Source organism: Calidris pugnax, unplaced genomic scaffold (assembly GCF_001431845.1).
Source record: "Calidris pugnax isolate Ruff unplaced genomic scaffold, ASM143184v1 scaffold55, whole genome shotgun sequence".
Lineage (NCBI taxonomy): Eukaryota > Metazoa > Chordata > Aves > Charadriiformes > Scolopacidae > Calidris > Calidris pugnax.
This window is the reverse complement of record NW_015090832.1, coordinates 2111211-2136534: the sequence shown is the minus strand read 5'-3', so window position 1 is coordinate 2136534 and position 25324 is coordinate 2111211. Positions and strand designations below refer to the sequence as shown.

The 25324-nt window shown below is 51.9% G+C and overlaps 1 protein-coding gene across 3 annotated transcripts; it reads right to left on the bottom strand.

Moving 5' to 3' along the window:
- Nucleotides 1–274: 274 nt before the first annotated feature.
- On the bottom strand, nt 275–21467 carry SGK2 (serum/glucocorticoid regulated kinase 2). 3 transcript variants are annotated; one of them, XM_014941316.1, is made up of 15 exons: nt 21366–21467; nt 16094–16245; nt 10135–10204; nt 8862–8919; nt 7970–8019; nt 7335–7392; nt 6962–7045; nt 6488–6619; nt 5582–5694; nt 4870–4906; nt 4208–4294; nt 2721–2816; nt 2304–2459; nt 1816–1905; nt 275–1592 (listed from the first exon to the last, which is right to left on the bottom strand). In XM_014941316.1, the coding sequence occupies exons 2-15, from the start codon at nt 16143–16145 to the stop codon at nt 1437–1439; spliced, it is 1239 nt and encodes a 412-aa protein (XP_014796802.1). In that variant the 5' UTR covers nt 16146–16245; nt 21366–21467; the 3' UTR covers nt 275–1436. The 3 variants fall into 3 exon arrangements, with proteins under 3 accessions (XP_014796802.1, XP_014796804.1, XP_014796805.1); XM_014941318.1 differs by lacking the exon at nt 21366–21467 and having other exon boundaries at nt 16078–16166; XM_014941319.1 differs by lacking the exons at nt 16094–16245; nt 21366–21467 and adding an exon at nt 14255–14366.
- Nucleotides 21468–25324: the final 3857 nt, after the last annotated feature.

The window sequence follows — 25324 nt, the reverse complement described above, 5'->3', positions numbered from 1 at the left end:
TGCCAGGGCCCACTCCGGACTAGGCCTCGCCTATCGGCGGCACAGGGCAGGGCCCTGACCCCTCAAGGCAGCTGCACCCGCCTAGGGGAAGGTTTCTGGGCCTATGTAAAAGCAAAAATCCTAATCCTGTTAGCTTAAAGTATAGAGTTTCTATTTAATTTATAAAAAAAACCACACAGGCAAGTATTGGGGTACAGCTGCTCACAGGCACGGGATGAAGGCAGCAGCCTACCCCTTCTCCTCACCCCCTATACACACACACACACAACAGAGATGGACACACATCCATATATGCACTTTAATATAAACCATGTCATGTTTCTGATGACTTCAGCATGTACAAGTCAGGAAAAAAAAGAATTCTTCCAACACAAGCTTCCCAACAGTTCGAGCATCATCACACAGCTTCTAGAAACCCCTTGTTTACCCCTGTGTGGCAGGTGGAAGGTCTTCACCCCCTTCCTCCTCCCCACAGCAACAAAAAACAACTTAAAAAAAAAAAAAAAAAAAGGGAAGTGACATTCAGGGAGTATACCAGCATTTAAATTAAGGCAGAATAAACAACTCTTCCACATCAGTGATGGGTGTTTTCAGATGGGTGCTGGAGGCCTGATGTGAGGGCCCAGTGCTGCTCGTTTCACTAGTGTTGGTGTGTCTTTCATGTGCTGTGAAAGGATCCCCCACCCCAAGGAGGGGTTATAACCTTAAAGAACCTTATGGCTAAGCAGCTCTTTTTTTTTTTTCCCCCCCAACACAGTTTATCTGGGATTTCACCTCCACACACACTGGCTCCTTCATAACCTCCGTAACAGCCTCTGTGTTGCCTGGAAGAGAGGGATGATCCACACATCCTGGGCAGAAACTGGCTGCTACGAAAGGCCACAGGGCAGCTCAGGATTTACAGACCTGAACAGTAACCGATGAACAGTTTCTGAGCCCAGCTCAGTCTGGGGCAAGCGGCTTAAGTGGCACAGGCCGCTTAAAAGGAAGGAAGCCACTGTTCTGGGTAGTGTGAAGAGTTTCCCTCTCTGCTGGGTGGGGGACATAGCTTGGCAGAGCTGCTCCACCAAAAGAAAAAGTGGCCAGTTAAAGGAACAGGGGTGTTGATGTGAATGATGGTACATGCCTCAACCATAAATACAACCACAGAGTGAATACAATTCTGCCCAGTAGCACAAAACACTCAGGGGGAAAATAATAATAACAACAGTGTCCCACTTTCCCTGCCAGGGGAACAGTCATTCAGAGGGAAATTCAAATAACAAAAGTTAAGAGCTCTGTTCCATCCCCACTAGTTAGTGTATTAGTCCCAATTTGCTTAAACCATGAGCAAAGGACAGTACCAATGCTTTAAAAAAAAAAAAAAAAAAAAAAAAAAATCCCCAAAATAAAACCACATTCAGTTAAAAAATGGCTTCTCAAAGCCTTTATAAAACCTAGATGTCCTCTTCAGTTGGTGCATAAGAAAATCCTAAAAATGCATCTGAGGCACTGGAGCTGCTGGCTGCTAGGTCAGGCGTGTGGGTGATGGAGGTGGAGATGGCTTCTTGGGTGAACTCTGGGTCGAAGTGTCGCAGATCAGATGGACCAGCCTAAGCCAAGGAACAGAGAACATAATTTCCAGTGAGCAGACCCCAACCAGCCACTTGTGTTCAGACAGTATAAACTCAGCTGCTCTTCTAAAAGGGTCACCACCACTGCATTTGCAGTTCCTAACCTGCACTTCAGCATCCCTCAATGTCACCGTAAGACACCTGGAGAGGATTCCTTTTGTATACCACTATATAATGGACACCAGCAGAAACACCCACTTACCACATTGGGGTTAAACGGAGGAGTAATCCTCTTGTGGTACAAGTCATCCCAGTTTATTGGGCTGAAGAATACATGGTTCTTTATCTCAAGCTGCATAGAAAGCGAGAGGGGAAAAAGAGTCACTCTTCTGCCAACCCTCCTTTTCCATCACCTGCCAGATGGTTTCACAGCATTAAGTGGTTGAAGCAACACTTGGAGTTACCACATATCCATGTAGGGGTTATGTGGAAAATCCTTAATACATGAGTGTCAAGGTCCAGTAATCCCTTGAAGGGAGATGACACCATCCCATTGGTGTCCTAGCTTGCCACCACACCTTTCCCTTTGGAAATCCAAGTCAACCCCATAGGCCCCTTTTAGAGAGCTGCAGAGACATCAAGCTGCATGGAAAGCATTTTCCAAGGGGGTGCTATTATCACAAAAGAAAAGCTCAGAATGGAAAGGTTTCCTGTCCATCCTCCCTCCTGGTCATAATGGAGGCCACCTACAAAGTCTGTCTTGGCACCCAGCCTCTTCTTCTGGTCCTTGTGGAGAAGTCCCTGGAGAATGTCACAAGCTGCCACAGTCTTGCTTCCTTGGATTTGGAGTGGCTTGTGAAGAATGTTGTCATACATCTGAGACACGTCCCGGCTGTAAAAAGGAGGCTAATTTGAAAGAGAGGAGAAGCAGCCTGGTAAAACATAAGGAACCACGCATCACAGGTCAAAATGAGTCCTGCAGTAAGTAGCAAGGGAGACCTACCATATCTCTGTCCAAAAGGGCAATGGTATTATTGAACCAGGTCATCTAATTCAGGATTCAGTTGTCTGCATCAGGTGCCACGTGAACACCAGACCAACCTCACACCACAACTTTTGAAAAATTCCCCACCGTGTAAATAAAAAACAGACAGCTTCCAAACTTACCAGTCCAAACAGCATCTCATAGAGGACGGCTCCCAGGCACCACCAGTCTACTGTCCTGTCATACGGCTGCTTCTTTAGCACCTCAGGAGCCAGGTACTGGGAAGAATCAGAAGCAAATATTCAAGTCAAATTATAAAGCAAGGGCTTTGCCCTCATAAGTACACAAACCTGGCTGCAGTTCAAGCCAAGCAAATGCATTAGGAAGCACAGAAACACAGTTCCCACTATGCTTTAGTAGGCTCTCCACTTGCTTCAGAGCAGTGGGGGTTTGAGTGGCTGTCTTTCAAACCCAAAGTTTCTAGGCTAAAGAAGGTTCTCTTCCTATAGAGGACTTGTACAAGGGTTTGCAACCCACCACAACTCAGCCAGTAAACCTGTCCTGCGCTGACACATTACACCTCCAAGAGCCTCCTGTGATTTTGATCAGTCCCAGTTTTTCAGTCCCAGTAAGTAAGTTCATCCAAGACAGCAAAAACTACCAATAACCACCACCAAGACAGCAAAAACTACCAATAACCACCACCAAGACGCAACAGGCAAGAACTCAAGCAGCCTGCAGAACAAGCAGCACATCAAGGCTGGTCTTGCATGGGATTATCTCTGTGTGCTATCAGGCTCCCTATCTAGGGCAGGAAAAAACCAACACACCAAAAAAAACACAAAACAAAGCTCAAACATTCCTGCTTGGTTCATGCTGTACTATTGCACAACTGAGTCCCCGCTACAAGCTGAGTGCCACCACCAGGAAATTCTGCCCACTTCTACTGAGGTGGAATAATGAAAGATACCTTGTTTACAGGCCCTTCCTCAAGCCACCCGAGGAAGGGCAGCAGGACCAGGTCTATTACCTTGGCCAAGGTCCTACCAAAACTCCTCATCTCAGTAAGAAGCAGGAAAAAAGCCCTCAAGAAGCCAAATTTGAGATAGGTTTTGCTAAAACCTATTTGAGGTGCATTGGAGAAAAAGGCATTTCCTCCCCTGTGAGCAGCGTTCACATTCCTGAGGAGAGCCTGGTCCTCTCTTGTGGTGTTTCACAGGGTATTTCGCAGCTCCTGCATGCCAAGGACATGCAGAAGGGCACCGTGAGGTCCTGCGTGTCAGTACCAGCAGGCTCCAGGGTGTCCAAGCAGGTAAACAGCTTGCTCACGGGCTCCTAGGGTCAAGGTTGTCTCCACAGCCACCTGGAGCAGCTCCCGTTTCATAAAGCTGGCCATTTCCCAGTGCAGGGTTCCCTGCCCTTGACAGCACAGCGAGTTTGGAGTACTAATCAGTTGTTACAGGTAAAACTGCCTCTGCTGAGTAGGGATTATCCAAACTCCAGCAAGTTAGTTGTCCAAGCTGATGACCTCAAAGAGCCCAAGATGGTCTAATTCACAGAGGCCATGTTTTGAGATGCTGAGCACCCACACAAGCTTGAGACCCAGAGCAGCGGGTCTCTGAAGGCTTTCTGTCCCCAGGTCATAGCAAAATCCCCGCACATGCTGTACCTCAGGAGTGCCACAAAAAGTAGAGGTTGTCTCCTCTTGCTCCATTCCTTCTTTGCAGAGTCCAAAATCTGTCAATACTATGTGTCCCTAAAAGAAGGGAGAGAAGTTTCAGCTTGGCCCACTCTTTGTGGAGAGGAGACAGGATTTCCAAGCATTGGCCCTCACATCACGTCTCATGTATGTTTTAGCTCCCCACTGCTCACCTTCTTCCCCTCCCTCACCTTCTAGACATCCTATAGTATAAGTACTATAAGCCTATAGAGAAAGTAGAATCTAGACATTATTTTTCATAATTCTTCTCTTAAAAAGTTTCTCAACCACTGCATAGCTTTGAAGAGATCCAACACTGCTGTGCTTTGCCACTGATTTATCCCAGAGCCAGTGTATATGATTTTATAAGGTGGTCACCCACCAGAGTAGCAGCAGTGACTTCCTGTTAACATCCCTGATCTTGGGAAGGGGTTGAGAGGTCCCCAAGGGTGCAGCTCTGCCAAGGGCAGGCTTGCTCTCTCTTGCAGGATCTGCACAGGAATGCAGTGGTGTGTCATACAGAACCCAGGCAATGAAGTAAGCTATAGCCCAGCTGGCAGAACCATAGCCCTCTCTTTATGGCCCTGATGCTTTTAAAGCCAGAAGGAAGGCAGTACAAGCTGTGAATATACCTGGCAATCCAGGAGGATGTTCTCAGGTTTTAGGTCCCTGCAAGACAAAGAGTGCTGTTTGAGCAGATTTGGCCAGATATTAAAAAAAGCCAGATCTGAAACAGCATCAGGTAAGAACAGGAGCTGACTAAAACTTCCCAATCCAGTTCACTGAGATTTTCCCAAAGTGCAGATTCCCATCACTGTGGGGTATCAATATACAACATACGCAAACACAGAAAGTCTTCTGTCATTTCAGGTCAGGTTGGACAGGGCTCTGGGCAACCTGACAGAGCCAAAGATGCCCCTGCTCAAGGCAGAGGGGTTGGACTAGAAGGTCTTTGAAAGTCCCTTCCACCCCAAACTATTCTGTGACTCCATGAGGTGTTAACCTGCATTTTCCTGCATTATCTAAGCATAAATTGCTACTGAGAGACAATTTCCTACTTATTGAGCTAGGTTTATTTAGATCTTTATGTTTAACCCTTTTTTTCTCCTTCCTATTGTCAGGTTGGGAGTATTTATTGCCCATCAGGTCCCGTGCAGAGAGCACCCCTCTTGCAGGATAAATGCCAGCAGCGCACTGTCTTATCTGGGGTAGGAGATTCTTCAGCTACTCCAGCCCTGCATTTGACAGGGCCTCAGTGAAGCCCTTGTCCTCCCCAGCATCACCCACAGCCTGGCTGGGTAGACTTGGTGCCCCTGCTGTCCCCAGAGAGGACACGTGCCTTACCTGTAAATGATGTTTAAAGAATGCAGGTACCCAATTGCACTAGCCACTTCTGCAGCATAGAATCGGGCCCGGGGCTCACGGAAACAGCGCTCCCTTTGCAAGTGGAAGAAGAGCTACAAGCAGATCATAAGGGTGATCAGTTTTTTTAGAGAAAAAAAATAAGGACGTCAAGAACAAGCTTGAAAGCCAGCTGCTCAAGTGGAAACTGACATGTAGCAAATAGCATGTGAATGTCACTAAGCAAGCCCAAACACTTTTCTACAAATTGCTTCATTTGTCCTTTTATATCACCATCTCATTTAAGAATTCATTCCCCCCAAAAATGGTCATCTGCTGATCTAGCTAAACTGCCTAGCTTACTACAACCCACAGGCCAGTTATAGTGGTAGTCTGGCCACGAGAAGCAGTACATGCAGAGAGATGAACCCTCTAAGGTCCCCAATATGAACCCTATTTGGGCAAGCCATCCCTGTTAACAGTGTCTCCCAGCCAGTTTCAGAGAGCACAGAAAGAGACAGCTGGAAAAAGGTAAACTTCTACAGGACAGAAAAAGAAATCTAGCCTACTGCAATGGCATCACCCAGGCACTAGACCAGGATCCAGAGCTGGCCCACAGGTAGGTTTTGCCTAAAGCTCACCAACATCAATATTTCCCATATTCTCTATAGAGAATTCTTAGCATCCTTGCCCTGGGAATCATCTGACTTAGGTCATAGCCAGCAAGATGTTCTCTCTCCTGTAAATTGAGTAAAGATGCCACCTACTCCTGGATGGTCCTTCCCAGCAGTTAAAGCAATATCCTACTTCCACATCATTATGTTCTGACAAGAAACAGTTTTACACAATAAAACAACATGTTTGGGAAGGACCAAATAGAGGATTAAAATAAAGCCTGTAACCACTCACCTCTCCTCCATTTACATAGTCAAGCACAAAGTAAAGCTTCTCCGAGGTCTGGAAGGAGTAATGGAGTCCCACAAGGAAGGGGTGCTTCACATTTTTCAGGAGCACATTGCGCTCTGCCATGATGTGGTTTTGCTATCAAAAAGCATGCAAGAGGTTAGAGTTTCAGACAAGAGTCTAGTCCAGTCTGCCATCAAAAAGCATGCAAGAGGTTAGAGTTTCAGCAAAAGTCTAGTCCAGTCTGCTGTGGGGGCTCACTGCTCTTTTGGAAAGAGGTGGAAGCCCCAGAAAGTCATCTCCAGCCCCAGAAAGGGAACGACAATCTCCTGTCAGACCTTATTCACCTCCATGTTCCCATGGCACAGAGAAACCTAACACACGAGTGGCCTGCCAGCCACAGGATACCTCAATTGTGTTACCAGGATTGCTCATACACTGACCACCATGTGCAGAAGCGGCCAAGGAAAACAGATGTACCTCCTTTTTCTTTAGGATGGTTTTCTTATGCAAGACTTTCACAGCGTAAAAAGTCCCATCGCACTTGCGTTTGGCCAGGAGAACCTGCAACAGAAAGTCCAGGTCACAGTTTTGAGTCTTTCACCTTCTGCTCCTTACCATCACTATGCTGAGCACAAAACACCTCACGCTTCTTTCCTTAGAGATTGCAGGACAGCTCAAATTAAGAATGGACCACAAAAACTCTTTCAAGTCTCATCTGGTCTCAGTCCTACTCAGGCCAAACTCCTCAGGAGAGGTGCAAGCAAAGGACATAGCTAGAAAATCCTTCAGCAAGGAAGTCTTCCCAAGCTGCTTCTAAAGAGCTACAGCCCACCTGTACAAATCCACTTACTTTTCCAAAGCTTCCTTTGCCAATAACCTTCAGGAAGTCAAAGTCTGTTGGCTTGGCACTGTTGGGCAAGAATGAAGCAAGTTAATGTTTCTGGGAGAGAAATATGCAACAGCGACACTACCGTCAAAGCAGTGGTCCTTCTTGGAAACATGAGTGTTTGTGAAAGGGATTAAAGGGCACTGGACGGGTGACCCTCGCTCCCAGCTGTCAGCAAGGGAGGGATTCACACCACGTATGTCCTGACAAGAAACCCAGCAGGGGATGAGCAGTCCCTCAGCAACCCACCCGCTGTACACAGCAGAAGGTGAAGACACCTCCCAGGACCTTTACAGGGGACTCAGTTTATCCCCATTTCTAGAGTCAGGGAGCCAGCAATGTTGAGGAATACCTTCCTTTACTGCCTCTCAGGAGAGCTGGGACAAGGGACTGCAGATATGGTCAGGAGAGGGTGATTATAACAGGGACCAGCCATAAGAATGCATTGATGATGTTCATGGTATTAAAGGCCAAGGAATTTAGTTAGGACTTTTGCAGACACCACCCATGTGAGACACCGGGAGCAGCTGCATTCCCCTGCCAGATCTCTCACTGCAAGCTCTGGCTCCCATCCTACCTGGCTTTTGCAGGGAGCTTACTTTGGATTAGCAGAAGGTCCAAGGTTGATGTTGTCAGTTGCTGTTGGAGGCTAGGGAGGATAACAATAACGTTAGTCACAAAGGCCTCTCTGCAGGGCGTGCTTTCCCTTCCTCAGTGCAGCATCACTCGCACAGAGCCACTGATAAACACCCATCAGCAAAAGAGAGAGCGGCCGCTTTGGCAAGCTTTTAAGTGATGGGGAAAGGGAGAACGCAGCTATTCACTAAAGCAGGGTCATCCCCAAGCTGGAAGCTGTACTGAGCTAGAGTCTGTGCTGAAATCCTCATCCCGTACTTGCGCAAAGAAAAAAAAAAAGTACTAAGCAACTGCTTGGCTCCTGACTGGAGACTTTCAATACCTGCTGTGCTGCCACAGAAAAAAGGCACTGTGTGGCTCTGTTGCTCACCACAGCCCCGAGACAACAAGGCACTCCCCCAGCCTGCACTCCACAAGAAGCCCTGTGCACAGCTCAGAGAGAGGAGCACACCTCCAGCAGGACATCAGCTTATCTCCAGACCCTGCAGCCCCCTGCCCACTCCCACTAAGCCCCAAAACTGCCAAGTTTGAAGCCTTGGAAGCAGCCTTATGCACACCCAGCACCACAGAGCTGCAGTCTCCCTATGCATCCATCCATATGTCCATTCTTCCTCCTGTTCCTGCCCAGAATCATCCCCTCCCCAGACTCTGGGAGCATTATGCCTTTTCCAAAAAGCTATATAGGGTCTATCAGCTCCCCTTTTTCTCCATTCAGCATCACCCACAGGGTAGGAGTCTTACTGCTGCCTTGTCCAAGTTAACGCAGGCTCTCCTCCTTGCCTTTCTCCTACAGGGCACCCACCCCTCTCTTCATCCCAATGGTGAGGACTTGCTGGCTCAGAGCCATGATCTCACCTGGCTGCTTTTGTCCGGGCTCCGGGAACGATCCATTAAAAAAGCAACTCGTTCAGCACTTCGGAAAAGAAGAGCAAGCCAGTGTTGGAAAAAAAATCCAAGAGAGAAAGAGCTTCACATCATTAACCTGCTGGTGCAGACCCCAAGACATGCTCCCCTCCATCACAGGAGACCTCAGCTACCCATTGGTAGCGCTGCTGCTCCCAAGGGAGAAGGGGAATGGGGGGGACAACATGTTGATGGAGGTGGGGGAAAGGTTCCTGGGTGCACAAGCATATTTAATGCCACAAGTAGCCCTTGATTTGCAATGGCAGCAACTGGTTAAGGTGCTGACACCTGAAGACCAGCACAGCCCCGCCAGCCACACAGCATCAGGACCAGACAAGGTTGCAACCCTCCTGGCCGTGGCCAGATACAGCCCCCACCCCAGCACACAGGGATGCTGCAGCCCCCAGCCCTGCAAGCCAACGAGTGTCCCCACAGGGCAGCCAGGAAGGTCCAGCTGGGTCCCAGCATCACGTGCCATCCAAGCTGGCAGCGCTGAGAGGCTGCTCCCCCAGGGCAGGGCAGACCAAGGCAGGTTGGGGCTGTTGACATTGCAGGGAAGAGAGGCTGGCCCTGGCAGCCAGGGACAGCTCAGTGAGCAGCGGTGTTAAAGCACAGGGCTCTCATCTACCCAGTGCTGCTGGGGCTGGAGAAGTTGGGCTTCTGAACACTTGTTGGTTCAGACCCATCCTGCTTGAATATCACGGTGGAGGGACAGGTCCTACCACCCCAGGGGTTCCTCCCCCTGGTTTTAAGGGTTCCCCTCCACAGTCCTTGAAAAAGCTGGGATTAAATAGATGACAGAAGAAAAAAAAAAGAGTTCTGTCCCCTTCTCCAGAGCACTCTGTCCATCCCCCCTCAACCCCACCAAGCTCTCACACAGCAGGGAGGCTCTGAAGGCTCCTGTCCCCCTCAGCCACCCTCTGCCCTGCCCTTCCAAAAAAGGGTGCCCGAAGATCCCAGCGGCCTCCCCCAGACCTCACCTGTGGGTGCTCCCCCTCTCCGTCCCCACACGCCACCAGGCAGAGACCCAGGGCCATCCCAGAGCCCCCCTGCTCCCCGGCCGGGCTGACCATGGCAGGAGATGCTGGGCGGCAGCGGATGCTGGCGGCGGTCCCTGGGGACTGCCCACATCTGGCCGGTGCCAGCCAGCTCCATTCACCGCCGGGGGGTTATCAGGCTGAGCTTTTAAAGGGCTCCCGTCCCACCAGGAGCCTTTCGTACTCACTACGAGCAGAGTCGGGAGCCGGAGGCCTTGATGGTCTGTCCTATCCTCTCACGGCCGTGCCTGATGAGTTCTGTGAGGAAAGTTGGAGCACCGGTGCCGATTAGCTGGCGGCGCGATCACAAGCGCACAGAGGCACATTTGTTCTTCACTGACCTTGCTCTTCTCTCCACAGCTGCCCTCCTCCCCCTTCCACCCACATACCAAAATAACCAGGAAATTATAGGAACCAGGACAGCTCCCCTCCCAGCCCCGCCAGCAGCCCTCGATAGCTCACAGGACAGGGAGAAGTCCCACAAAACAGACACCCTGTCCCACGGCAGAGGGGTCTCAGGCTAAAGCATCACCACCGAGCCTCCCTGAGCCACCCCTGGGTCCCCAGGAGGGACGAGGAGAGTGCTCACAAGGACGATGTTGTACTGGGATACGTCATGCACTTGGCACATCCCCTGCCCCTTTCATTCAGGACTCTGCCAGTAATTAGGGACATGAATGAAACCTTTCAGGGCTCTGCAGGAGGTGAGCCAGCACACACACGTCGCAGCAAGTAAGTGACTTGCCCAAGGACACGCAGCCAGTGCCAGAAGCTGGGATTCCCACCGAGGAGCATCCCTGCTGCTCAGCCGTGCAAGCAGTTGCCACCACCCATCATCATCATCATCTCTCCCCTGAGCCTGCTGCTCCCAGCACAGGGCGAGCAAGAGAAGAGCCTGAGAAGTGCAACCTGTATGGAGGAGTTCCTAGTTTTGCTTCGGAGCAGATAACAAAAATATTCCAAGACTCTGTTTTACTCCCTGGCTCAGCCCTAGTTTTGCAACTGGAAGGAAAGAGAAAGAATCAAAACATTCACAGAAACCTACACACACACCAGAAAGGTGCCGTTGTAGACACAAGCAAGTTTTCATCCTGGAATAGTTCTTCTACAGACCAAGGACTTGGCAGCACCAGCCGCCAAAGCCCATCTCCCCATGCAAGGAGTTTGTAGGACAAATTTTGAAGTAAACACAAGCCCATTTACAGAGGCCTTCCTGCAGGATCTGCCAGATGGAGGGACCTGCACACTCCACAGAGCCACTGAACCACCAGCAGCTCTGGGACCTGGGGGCAGATTTGATGAGGAGCCAAAAACCAGGCTGTGGGTTTAGAGTCTCTGCATAGACAGGGAGGAGAAAGCAGGAATTTAAAGAAAAACCCACAAACCATTCAGGGAGTGAGCTTACAACATCAGGCTGGTCTGAGACCCTGACCTGGTCTGGTACTTTGTCCTGCAGCAGGTAGGAGAACTTGTCCCAGCAGGCACCCACCAGTTAGGGACAGCATGCGGGCAGCACCCAGATGGATCAATCCCCATCTCCTCCCACTGGGCATAGTCCTCATTCCCCTGATGGTCTGGCTCTCCCCAGCTCACCGAGGTCTACTGAAGGTCATCCAACTCCTGCCTAGGGGCAGTGTCTGTCCCACAGGCTGCTCAACAGACCAGCCAACATCATGGTCACAGCAGAGGGACCTGCCTTTCAAATCTGAACCCCTAACAAGCTTGGGTTTGGCCCCAGGGTCAGCTTGCTGCCGTAGACACTGCTCTCATCCCACACTCAGGGGAAAACAAGAGAGTTCCTTCAGGCACAGGTGGGCATCTCACAGCTTGGGCATCTTGAGGAGCACGTGGGCAAGCCTCAGAAACACATCCATCTGGCTCAGGGGTACTTGCTGGCTGCACAGGGTGCAGGACAAGTTCCTGGCTTACTCTGAGGGGCTTGGACAAGGCTGCTTTAGCAAGGTCTCCAGAACTGCAGCAAAGCAGGAGCATCGCTGCCGAGCAAAGCTTCCAGAGCCACAACCCTGCAGCCCCTCCATGCTTCCCTCCACAAGCTACATTCAGCTCCACTGCTTCTTTGCTGCAAGTGAAGCCACTCAACAAGTCCCTGCTGACCAAGGGCAGCATTTTCCAACAAAGCTATTTCATTCAATGTACTTACTCTAAGGCAAGACTTTCTCTTTCTGCGCTTAAGCACCGTGCACATTTTTAGGATATGTATATCCCCATCCCCTTTCACTTTCTCTTCAATCTCAGAGCCAGAGCTTGGACAAGGCTGCTTTAGCAAGGTCTCCAGAACTGCAGCAAAGCAGGAGCATCGCTGCCGAGCAAAGCTTCCAGAGCCACAACCCTGCAGCCCCTCCATGCTTCCCTCCACAAGCTACATTCAGCTCCACTGCTTCTTTGCTGCAAGTGAAGCCACTCAACAAGTCCCTGCTGACCAAGGGCAGCATTTTCCAACAAAGCTATTTCATTCAATGTACTTACTCTAAGGCAAGACTTTCTCTTTCTGCGCTTAAGCACCGTGCACATTTTTAGGATATGTATATCCCCATCCCCTTTCACTTTCTCTTCAATCTCAGAGCCACCTTCTCCAGCCTGAGTCCACCTTCAAAGCCAGGTCAGCTTCTAGTTTAAATCTCCCGAGCAGCCAAACAGACTTTTCCTTATCACTAACAAACCCTACTCCCCCTAAAGCACAACGATTTCCTGAGCGCACACACACGCTGAACAACAGAATCAGAACTAGGTCACGAATATACGCTGGGATCCTTGGTTAGACATGCCTGGCTGCATCCCCCCGTGTGCCTGCTGGGGCAGCAGGGATGCTCCAGGGCCACAGAGACCATCAGCAAGCAAACCTCAGAGTTTCCTGATCTGATGTGACTATTACACACCAGCAACAAACCCCTGCACCTCACAGCTCCCTCCTCAAAGACCATTTTCACCCCAACGCCCAGACCAGAGGCACTCCCCCTAAAGCACAACGATTTCCTGAGCGCACACACACGCTGAACAACAGAATCAGAACTAGGTCACGAAAATACGCTGGGATCCTTGGTTAGACATGCCTGGCTGCATCCCCCCGTGTGCCTGCTGGGGCAGCAGGGATGCTCCAGGGCCACAGAGAGCATCAGCAAGCAAACCTCAGAGTTTCCTGATCTGATGTGACTATTACACACCAGCAACAAACCCCTGCACCTCACAGCTCCCTCCTCAAAGACCATTTTCACCCCAACGCCCAGACCAGAGGCATCCCCCAGGCAGCAGGTACCCGCTCGCACAACGTAAAGCTGCTACTTACAAGTTGGAGCCGTTACCGCCGCTCAATCTCCCCCCACCACACATCCCTGGGTAACGTACGTTTTCTTCCCAGCACAGCACAAGCAGCTCCCTCTTCCTCCACCAGTTCTGCCAGCGGTGACCCACATTCCCATGCTAGCCCAGCGTTATTTGCTACAAACACATTACTAATGCAAGGCGTACTTTGTGCGGAGCGGCAACCTCATAGACTCGTCATCTGCGAGCTGCCTCCCACCCTCTTCCCTCATCTCACCGCTCCCGGCATCGTTTCCTACCTTAACCTAGATTGCAAACCCCTCCGAGCGAGTGCCTCGTCCTCTCCTGCTCTGGGAAGGGCTGGTTGCCAGCATGGAGAGGCCAGGAGGCCTGGCAGGCTGTCACCGGGACAGCAGGCGATGCTTTGGATGGAGCCCGGGGTTTGGAGGAGCAAGGTTGAGAGTGGGGCAGCAAAGGCAGCCCCTCATCCAGCAGAGGGGCTCACGCAGCATAAGGGGGAGATGCCCCAGTTTCAGCTCCAAGGAGGAGCACAGGGGGAGGTGGGAAGAAGGATTCCTGCAAACACATGCTTTTACTAGCAAGAAAAAAAAGCTGCCCAAGCTTTTCCCCTGCTAGAGATCTAAGAGATAGCTCCAGGCCAGTGCTGAGCTCCACTTTCATTCCCATTGAGACACTACAGCAAGTCCAGGAAGGGGTTAGGAAAGACTTTAAAGGACTTATTTGCTTGGGGAAGCTTTTTGAGCTGCCCTTTGCAGAGCTCCTGGCTTGGCCAATTTTTTCTTGAAGACCCTTTCCCCTGCACTCCAGGGACACTGCAAACCAGAGCAGGAACCCCAGCCAAGCAGCCCTGAGCAAGCTGAAGCCCACAGACAACCAAACTTCCCTACTTTAGAGAAAAGCTACATGCAGAGCTGGGGAAAAAAAAACCTAAACCAGTAGGTGGCTAAATCTTGCAGCATTTTGCAAAAACCAGTCCCATGAAAATAGAGAATAAAGCATCAAACACACCTGGGAGCACATCTACCAGCAGAGGCTGGGTCCTGAAGCAGGGGAAGCAGTTCACGGCCAGCGAGCACAGACACCCCTCATTCTCCACACTTCCCATCCTCACACCAGCCCACCCCACCAGACCAGAAGCCCAAGGCTTTCTCCTCAAGCTCAGAGGGGAGTAGCTTTGCTTCCTGCAGCAGTTCATTTAGCCCACGAACACAAACAACCCCCCACACCTGCCCAGGGTGATCATACCACTGCTGCTAGCTCGCTGCAGCCCTTTAAAGAGAGCAGGAAAAGCTCATCAGCTGCAAAAAAATGAAGAGACACCACCCAAGGAGTGATAACTTAGGTGGGGATGGTAGTTAGGGTGATCATACCACTGCTGCTGGCTGGCTGCAGCCCTTTAAAGAGAGCAGGAAAAGCTCATCAGCTGCAAAAAAATGAAGAGACACCACCCAAAGAGTGATAACTTAGGTGGGGATGGTGGCTTTGGGTGAGGAGAGAGGGGTGCAGGTGGTGGGTAGGAGTCAATTACATCCTGGCCGGCATCTCAGGTGCTCAGAACAATTTTTTACACCTGATAAGAAGGTGCAAATTTGTCTCCACTGCCCTGTGGTTTGGAGGAAGGTCAAAACTGTCGTTTGGTTCAGGTCAAACCCAGCAGAAGCTGCTTCTTCCAGCATTTTCCACCGCCCCTGGAAGGCTGCAGCCCGGGGCAGACAGCCCAGTGCTTTGCAGTGGTATTAAATGCAAACATAAACACGTGTGGAGGGGGAAACCTGGAGTCAGAGGCATGCAGGGATTTGAGAGAACAGAGACTAAGCTCTGAGCAAAAGGAGCCACTAGAGAAGGGTTGGTGTCTTCTCTCTCTCTTCATTAAAAAAAAAACATTCTCTTTTTGCTTCCGTTGTCGTTTCCTATAAAATCTCCCTTGTGTGGCTGCAGCAGGAGAAAATCCAGCTTCCCTGGGGGAGCAGAGGGGCTGGTTGCTGTGGGACAGGTCCCTAACCCCAGACTGCACCTACCAGGGGGAAAATATCTGAAACATCCAGTGTGCTCATTGCCATGTGTAAGGAGAGAAGGGAAAGCAGCGTGTTGCTTGAAATATCATTTTTTCTCAGGTCAAAGCCTGAATTTTCTGCTCAGCTGACGTTCTCAAGCTATTAGCACTGTCAGCTTTTAAAAGTATTTCCTATTATGCTTTTATTTTCTCTGGCTTTGTCTCAACCTGCATTGAAATGGTCAAGCTTCAGAATAGTTTCAGCAGCTAACTTTCATTTTCAAATCAATATCTTCTGCTTTTGTTTCTTTCAATAACAACTTTGGCATTATGTACAAAATCTACTTGATTTTATTTCCCGCAGAAAGGCATCTTTAATTAAAAATTCATTTTCTATCCAAAGAAGAGAAAGCAGAAGGACCCTGGAAGGGAAAATTTTTACAAGCTAGAATACATAAAATCACTAATCTGGAGCGTGGCCTGTGGTGATCATGGTTACTGATGGACAAAGCAATGGCTGGGCTGGTTTTGCCCATCCTGCCCCCTCCATCTGTAAGGGTCACTGGCACGTGTGGGCTGTGCACACTGGCCATGTGATGGGACACTGTCACCCCCCATGTCCACAGCCACCTCCTGGGCCACCCGTGAGTCCCCCAGGAGCTGGGCCCCGGTGCAGCCCACGCTGGAAGGGGTGACCCCCACTGGAGCCCACCTGGAAGGTGTGCAATGGGGCTCTGCCCTCTGCCAGCTGCTCTACAACCCAACACTGGTAGGAGACCTCCGTAGGGAGGTCTTCTCCTTGCCCTCACTGTCCCCAGGGGGTTTAGTGACACCGTACCAGCCAGGAGCATTACCCTTCGTCTTCCCCAGGGTGGTGGAGGTGGGCTCCATCCAGGCCACGTACATAAAGCCAGCTGAAATAGTCCCTTCTCCTTACGGCTGGGGCAGCCACTGGCACCGGGTGTCCTTGGGAGGCAGAGCACGCAGAGCCCCGACGTTTCTCCAGCTGCAAAGGCGAAGGGCAGAGGTGTAAGAGGAGAAACAAGCCCTCGGGTGCAGCACTGGCTGCCCGCCAGCCGGGCACGGCTCCAGGACATGGACTCAGCTCCCTGACCCTTGTCTGGCCACCACCCACCCAGTGGTCGGTCTGGTGGAGATCATCGGGGTCCTTCCTCTGCCACCCCTCCAGTGTCCCTCTCTTTGCACTCCCCTGGAAAGTGCTCTGGGACTGGCAGATGGAAGGCACTGGAAGAGAGCTGGGTGGTACTAGTTGGCTGTTTGACTTCTGTATGACAAAAGAAATTTACCCTGCAACTGTTAAATTCACTGGTTTCTGCTCTCAGGAAAGGATTTTGTTATTTGATGCTTTTGAGGAGCTGAGACCCAATTCGTCCTCCCTGTGCTCAGGGTGACTGCCCTGGCACCAGTGTCTCTCTGGCACAGGAGAAGGCATTCTCTGGAAGCACAAGGACCACCAGTAAATCCCCAGCATAGGGCAGGTCCTCAACATCAGATACCTGGGGCAGCTGCAGGGGGCTTTGCCCAGGAGAACCCCATGACTCTGCCTGGAGAGGTGCCCTGGGCAAGCAGTTGTCCCCATGATGGAGGATACGAGTGGGACAGGTAGATGTGAGCAGGATCAGCCTCCCGTGTGCTGCCCACCCGGGCAACCCTTCCCACGTGCAAGAGGTGAGACTTTCCCCCTTGGCCACGGCCAGCAGCATCCTGCAGCAGTGGTGCCCCTTGCCCACCTCAGGACACATTCGTGTCACGTTGAAGGGGCTGCTGGATGTGGGAATGTTCTCAAGGCACATACGTTATACGGGCACACAGGTACTACAGGTCCTGCAGGACATGGCCATCCAACCCTTACACCAGACTGGGCTTGGCCCGTTCCCCTGCCCAGCACCCTCACACTCCAAAATTAAACAATTCTCGCCCACCCAGGCAACCCTTCCCACGTGCAAGAGGTGAGACTTTCCCCCTTGGCCACGGCCAGCAGCATCCTGCAGCAGTGGTGCCCCTTGCCCACCTCAGGACACATTCGTGTCACGTTGAAGGGGCTGCTGGATGTGGGAATGTTCTCAAGGCACATACGTTATACGGGCACACAGGTACTACAGGTCCTGCAGGACATGGCCATCCAACCCTTACACCAGACTGGGCTTGGCCCGTTCCCCTGCCCAGCACCCTCACACTCCAAAATTAAACAATTCTAGTCAAGCCAGAGGCCAGCTATGTGTCCATGTTGGACACACTCCAAAATTAAACAATTCTAGTCAAACCACAGGCCAGCTTGTGTCCGTGTTGACTTTTGCCAGCATTGCTGTCTTCTTTGGTGCAAGGGTGGTGTTTCCTTGCCCTCCAGAGAGCACATCTGTGCCAGGAAAACCTCTGGTTGGACCTGGGTCCAGTGGTGCTGAGCAGCTCTCAGGTGATTTAACCCCTTCTGGGTGAAATCACGCAAAGTGGGAACAAGCCCTGGCCATAGAAAGGTGATTTTTGGGCTTTTGCCAGCATTGCTGTCTTCTTTGGTGCAAGGGTGGGTGCAAGAGGTGAGACTTTCCCCCTTGGCCACGGCCAGCAGCATCCTGCAGCAGTGGTGCCCCTTGCCCACCTCAGGACACATTCGTGTCACGTTGAAGGGGCTGCTGGATGTGGGAATGTTCTCAAGGCACATACGTTATACGGGCACACAGGTACTACAGGTCCTGCAGGACATGGCCATCCAACCCTTACACCAGACTGGGCTTGGCCCGTTCCCCTGCCCAGCACCCACACACTCCAAAATTAAACAATTCTAGTCAAACCACAGGCCAGCTTGTGTCCGTGTTGACTTTTGCCAGCATTGCTGTCTTCTTTGGTGCAGGGGTGGTGTTTCCTTGCCCTCCAGAGAGCACATCTGTGCCAGGAAAACCTCTGGTTGGACCTGGGTCCAGTGGTGCTGAGCAGCTCTCAGGTGATTTAACCCCTTCTGGGTGAAATCACGCAAAGTGGGAACAAGCCCTGGCCATAGAAAGGTGATTTTTGTCAGCTGTGCTGGCACAGCTCAGAGCCTCCAGACATGGGCTGTGCTTGGAAACGTTTTCCCTCTGCCCCACGGGAGGAAATCTGCCTTCACTTCCCCAAGCCCTACAAAGGGCCAAGGGCTGCGTGGCCCCTCGAGCTGCGGCGGCTGAGCCTGGTCCCTCTCTGGCCAGTGCCAGTCACCCTGGGGAAGTCACATTTAGAATCATAGAATCATCTAGGTTGGAAGAGACCCTTGGGATCATCGAGTCCAACCATCTACCCTACTCTACAAAGTCATCCCCTACACCATGAAAGTCATCCCCTACACCATTTGCAGCTTTTCTAGGGCTGGACAACAGAGCCTGTTGCCTCTACACGCAGAGAAGTGTATAATATCTTATATGCTATGCATATATGCTATTTTATAGGAAAAAAATGTACTATCTTCATCTCCTTACCTAGCAATATCCATAACCATATCATAAAAGTGTCACTGAAGAGGAACCACATGGTCCTGAGCAAACGGAATTGCAGGGAAGGGACCAGATAAGATTAAAACAAATATTTTTCTAGAGGGCACACAGCAAGTTTCCATCGACCCGCAGTGAAAGGTGACCTCAAATGTTTGGCTACTCAGTTATCTCTGTTGGGTAAGGAATGGGATAGGGATAGGGATAGGGATAGGGATAGGATACGATAGGATAGAATATTCTTTAAAAGGTCAGAGCCTGTTTCTTTATCTTAAGAGGATTCAAAAAAGATTTAATAAACTTTTGGTGACCAGTGGGGTTCTACAAAATACATTATTCCCCCCCGCTATTTCTTTTAGCTTCAAAAAGCCAGAGCCCTGCCTCAGGCATTGCCCTTGATTTTCCCAAGGAGTCCCACACGGGTGCTGGGAAGTTTCCCATGTTTTAGTGACCGGAGCCAAGAGAAGGGCGCTGGGGACCAGGTTTTTATTCTGAGGGGCAGCTAAAGTGGGTGTGAGCAGCTCTTGCAACTTTCTGTGACTCCATTTCTACAAATCTGAACATGGCAGAATATTACAGATTTCTTTTAAAGCCTTTACGTCTTCAGAGGAATAAATGCCTGATGTTATTATTGCCATTAAATTAGTTGGCCGGGACTTTCTTGCTCCCAAGTGTGTTTTTTTTTCAAGTGTAGGCACAGTCTCGGTGAATAAATAACATGAAGTTGGAAGCAGCCTGACTCTAAGCGACCCTTCCTCTGCTGACTGGTCAGCCTGGTCCTCAGGGAAGAGGTGTCTTCTCCTGCCCAGTAGGACTTTGGGACACATTACAGCCTGTTTTCAAGCATTTTATAAAAAAAATCAAACCAAACCACAGTTGTTTTGGGGGGCACCCCTTTTCTCCTGCAGCACGGTCAGCCTGACGCAGGGTGCACGCTCAGGGCCACCACCCACGGCTCAAGCCCCGAGTGTGACCGGCCTGGTGGGGACAAGGGCAGAGAGGCAGTTTCCTGGCCGGATTGAGCAAGGCTTAGCAGCTCAGAGACGGCTCGGAGAGCCCAAATCCAGGCCCCCTCACTGCTGGCACAGCGCTGGGTTCCTTAGGAAAGCTTGTGGGTGAAGCGTCCCTGGGAATGCCTCCCCCTCCCCCTGCTCCATCCACGGTGTGGGATGCATGTTTCACCGCTTTTTATCCACATGGAAAACCTGGGAAGCAACTGGTGCTGGAAAAGCCAGAGATAGTCTCCAGCAGAGCTATACTTTTTATCCACATGGAAAACCTGGGAAGCATCTGGTGCTGGAAAAGCCAGAGATTGTCTCCAGCAGAGCTGTATTTTTTGTTCAGTCTGGAGAAGAGAAGGCTCCAGGGAGAACTTAGAGCCCCTTCCAGTCCATAAAGGGGCTCCAGGAAAGCTGGGAAGGGACTCTTGATCAGGGAGGGGAGCCATAGGACGAGTGGGAACGGTTTTAAACTGAAGGAAGGACAAGTGGGAATGGTTTTAAACTGAAAGGAGAGAGATTTAGATTAGATAATAGGAAGAAATTCTTTGCTGTGAGGGTGGTGAGAGCCTGGCCCAGGTTGCCCAGAGAAGCTGGGGCTGCTCTATCCCTGGAGGGGTTCAAGGCCAGGTTGGAGGGGGCTTGGAGCAACCTGGTCTGGTGGGAGGTGTCCCTGCCCAGGGCAGGGGGGTTGGAACTGGATGATCTTTAAAGGTCCCTTCCAACCCAAACCATGCTACAATTCTATAATTCTATATATATATCCTTCCAACCCAAACCGTTTTATGATTCTATAATTCTATATACATTGGATCCAGTGGGCAGCCCAGTCCAAACTGAGCCAAGTGCTGCTCAAGACATTGTCTGGACCCATGACCTCCTGTGCAAGACCAGCAGATCTGAATGAAGTCTGCTGAGCCCATCTCTGTTCCAGGCTGTGGCACTGAGCAGGAGCAGCCCTCCCTGTCCTGCCAGTGAGGGGGTGCCTCGTTAGAGGGATGCTGGACACAGCACCCCAGAGCTTCACCAAGCCCAGCCTGGCCACGGAGACACAGCCCAGGAGAGCACGGCCAAAATGACCTGAAATTCCTGGTGCAAACCTCACCCTCCTGGGGCTGGCTGCAAAAACCCAGTGCAGCCTGAGCCTCCTTTCCCTGTGCAGGTGGACATGGGGACACGCACGGTTGGTCACCAGCTACTTCTGCTGGTCTGCCAGCCCCTGAAATCACCCAGGGTCAGACACACTCACGGCTGCTCCCCACGGGAGCTCGCCCAGGGAGGTGAGCTGCTGTGGGGCTGCGGACACAAGCAGGGTGATGGAAGCTCCTTGTGATGGAAATTTCCTGGGGGAGGCACAGTTAATGCAAGAAACCTTTCCACCTGTTAAAAAATATTTCCAGAGGGAACGAGGAGGCTGCTCATCTTCTCTCTGGATTCCTCCACAGCTGGAAAAGAAACCCACCGCTGGAAATCAAACCCCCTCCACTTCCAGCTGCTGTCCCCGAGCCAGCTCTCCCGCTGGCCAGCTGGCACCCTGGCAACAAGGGACGAGTCCTTCACGAAACCCTCTGCTTCTCCCAAACACCTCCTGGACCTCATGGAGAGACGGGAAAGTCGCGATCGTCCCGGAGAAAGTAAATCAGAGTTACCTTTGGAGAGCGAGGCTCCTGGGCTCTGCCACCTCCAGCTGCGGGACGCAGCCTGCGACCGCTCTCCCTCCCCGTGGGTTTATTTTGGTGATTCGGTCTGAAGGTCGAAGGAAAAGTCCGAAGGAGTGGCTTGTGGCAGGAAGTAAATGATTACCCCGTCTCGGCGCAGCCGGAGGCAGCGGGAGCCGGGGTGGGAGAGGAAAATCCCTCCTTTGGGGGGGATTAGGGGGCAGCTGCCCGGCGGGGAGGTGCAAAGGGTGAGAACAAAGTGCTCTGTTCACCGGAGGCTGCGCCAGGTCACATGCTGGGTCCCAGCAGAGGTCATGAGGCACGGGTCACCTCCCAAATGCCAGCGAGACCTCCTGCATGTGGACACGACCCATCGCTGGTCCACCAGAAGTCCATGGAGCATGGCAGTGAGGAAGGAGCCTCGTCCCCTGGCAGGAGGGATTGCATCCAGGGCAGGAGATCCAGGGGCTTCTACATGCATGAACTTTGCAGGTGAGACAGTCCTACAACCCAACACAGAAAAGATGTGGACAGGCTGGAGAAGGTTCAGAGAAGGGCCACCAAGATGATCCAAGGGCTGGGAAGTATGAGGAAAAGCTGAGAGAAGTGGATTTGTTCAACCTTGAGAGAAGGCGGCTTAGAGGGGACCTTATCACCATGTTCTGGTTTTTAGAGGGTGGCTACAAAGAAGGAGACTCCCTTTGCTTAGAGGGGACCTTATCACCATGTTCTGGTATTTGGAGGGTGGCTACAAAGAAAGAGACTCCCTTTGTACAAGGAGAGGGGTGATGGGTGGGAGTCACATGGAAAAGATGAGGGGTGATGGGTGCAAATTAATCCTGGGGAGATTCTAATTGGACACAAGAGGAAAATTTTTCACAGTGAGAACTATTGGAACAATCTCCCCAGGGAAGCAGTGGATTCCCCATCACTGGACACTTTTTAAGATTCAGCTGGACAGGGTGCTGGGCCATCTTGTCTGACTGTGCATTTGCCAAGACAGCTGGACAGGATGCTGGGCCATCTTGTCTGACTCTGCATTTGCCAAGGAAGGTTGGACCAAGATGATCCTTGAGGTCCCTTCCAACCTGCTATTCTATGACCCTGTGACTCTATGAACCCCCCTTCTGCCTCCTGCATGTCCCTCCTCTGGCTCCACACTCCCCATCCTGAGCCCACACGTACACAGGAACAAGCACCTGAGCAGACAACGAGGACCGAGCCCCATAGGAATATCAGAGCTGAGCCCAGAGGAGCCCTCGTGGAGCCAAAATCTACCACCCTCCATTCGCCCCCTGTTCCTCTCCGTTCCCTTCTGCAGCTGCCCAGCACCAATGGTCACCACATCCCTGCGTGGGTGGGTGTCCAAACAATGGTTTGATGGTTGAACATGCTGGTGGAGTCACTGCTGGTCCAACTCCTCACCCAAAATACAAATTTCATGGGCACAGGGCATTTTCTGATTATGCAGGAAGGCTTCTTTCACCCTCAAAAGCCCTTTTGCATCTCCTCCTCTCATGGGAGCAGATCATGATGTAGTGGGTCAATAGGTCCCACAGCTCTGAGAAGACAGGAATGGCAGCACAGTTCCTCCAGCTATTGTCAAGCTACTCACCTCTCACCATTGGCATCTTCCCTTCCTACCCAGACCTGTGAATCCCAAAGCAAAAAGGAGAAAAGAAAGGGTCACTGGATGGAGAGGTCATTGCAAAAGCAAAAGGCTGAGCTGAGGTGGGATTTGAATACCCAGAGGGGTATAAAGATGTATAAAATCAGATGATGGAGAACATCGGTGCCACCATCAAAATAAGCATTTTCTGAAGGAATAGGTGATGTGGAGCATCCAAGGTTCCTGAGGCCAAGCCAGGCAGCTGTGACCACAGCCAAGGTCTCTGTCTCTGTGAGCGTGGGGAGAAGGCAGTGCTGTACCTGCCCATCTGCAGCAGCTCCCACTGATGTCCCGTGGGGTGGCATGGCCGTGCAGGTACATGAGGATAACAGAGACTTGGTATCACCCTCATATCTCAGGGAATGAGCCCAAAGAGAAGTCCCCATTGTACTTGAGGAACCATAAAGACACAGAAAGAGAAATAAAATCCGTTCCCTGGTAGTGCAGAGAGGGCCTTTGTTTGTCTCATTTTCAGAACGAGCAGGTTGAGAGGATTGCTGCAGCACATGACCAGAAGCCACGAAGCTGCAGACAAAAGCCATTTGGAACAGAGATCAGACTTTGCCATCGCGCTGGCTTTTCACAAGATTTCTGCTTTGTCCAAGTTAAACCCGCTGCTGTTTGAGGGGGGGGGGGGGAAGTTTGTTTTGCTCCCTCCTCTGCACCCCCTGCTTGAAAGGCCGAGCATCTTCCACCTTCATGGCTGCTCTCACCAGGCTCAGAGCAGCACCAAGATGTCTGCTGTGCCGGGCTGGAGGGGGCTGCCTGCCTTGCACGCCCGTGTCACAAGGCTTGCACCAACAGCCACGGATGGGTTTAGAGGGCAAAGCCTCAGCTTATCTCCCCGGCTTGCTGAGCGGGCTGGTTTTGGGGGCTCGTGGCACGTCAGCTGCCAGCCCGTGTGGGTGCCCGGCAGGAAGAGGGAAGGAAGAGCTTGAGCAGAGCTGACAGGGAGACAAAGCCCCGTGGGGCTCCCCGGATCATCGCTGGCTTTACCATGGCTGAAAACTGCAGGCAGCCAGGCACCAACGTGCACCCTAATGCTGGGCATCACGGCGGGGGCAGAAATGCCTGGCACCATCCCTCCAGCCTGGCACCATCCCTGCAGCCTGGCAGCGTCTCCGCTTCCCGAAAACAGGGGGTTGAGGGGGCTGTGCCTGGGTAGGAGGAAGGAATTTGAGGTGCAGGGGTTGGGGGAACGCTCTGCTCCTGCTCCCCTGCTCTGCCCATCCCCGACTTTCCCCTCATTGTCACAAAAAAAAAAAAAAATATGCACAAATCATCTTATAGCCCCAAATACACTCAAAGCAGGAGCCACTTCTGTTCATAAGGGGAGGGAAAAATAGTGCCGAATTCTGTTTAAAACCTCTGCAAAGGTAAAGCTTCATAAAACGGTTTCCATCGTCGCCTGCCCTGACCCAGAGAACCTTTTGGCCCCTGAAAAACAGAAAGAGGTGGGACCCTCAGGTCTGTGAGCATCCCGCATCCCGCATCCCCGCAGGAGAGGATGGCAAGGAGCAAACTGCGCTGCCGCTGCGGCACAGCAGCCGTCCTGCCCACCTCCCATTGCTTCCTGGTGTTCCAACGGGGAGCACGGAGAGGGAAAAGCACCCTAAAACCACCCCGTGCAAAGCCAGTGCGAACCACAGACGTGTCGACCTTCCCGGGTTCCTCAGCTCCCCGCTCCCTCCCGGCATCCGAGGGGTTATCTCAGCCCCACAGGAGAACATGGGCCCGATCTCCCCCCACCGAGGTCCCTTCTCAGCACCCAGGGAGCTGCCGGCAGATGAAAAAGCAGCCGGTAGCCATGGAGGAGGAGCTTCTCGCCCAGGGGGGGTGCGGAGGGAGGTGCGGGGGCTCCCGGGCCGCCCCGTCGGGGGATGGCGCTGGACCACCGCCGGGGGTCCGGGTTGAGAGAGAGAGGGTATGGGGCGGGAGAGGGGGGGACAGGGGGGAAGGGTAATCACGGGTCACCTGCCCCGGGATGGGGATAGGGATGAGGATGAAGATGAGGGTGAAGATGGATGGGGCTGGGGATGAAGATAGGTGTGAGTGTAGGGATGGGGAAGATGGGGATAGGAATCTCATTCCCATGAGGATGAGGATGGGTGTGAGTGTAGGGATAGGGGTGAGGGGGGGGATAGGAATGAGGATGAAGGTGGGGCTGGGTGTGAGGATAGGGATAGGGATGGCGGCGAAGATGGGGAGGAGGAGGAGGAGGAGGAGGATGGTGATGGGGCTCAGCTGCATCCACCCAGAAAATGGGGCGGGCAGGGAGGGA

Coding starts and splice junctions, on each gene's coding strand:
- SGK2 (XM_014941319.1), bottom strand. CDS start 14,351: ATGGGAAGTGTGGAGAATGAGGGGTGTCTGTGCTCGCTGGCCGTGAAC. Junction 8,920..10,134: donor GGCTCCCGACTCTGCTCGTA/GTGAGTACGAAA, acceptor TCTTTTCCGAAG/TGCTGAACGAGTTGCTTTTT. Junction 4,907..5,581: donor TCTTTAAACATCATTTACAG/GTAAGGCACGTG, acceptor TTTGTCTTGCAG/GGACCTAAAACCTGAGAACA.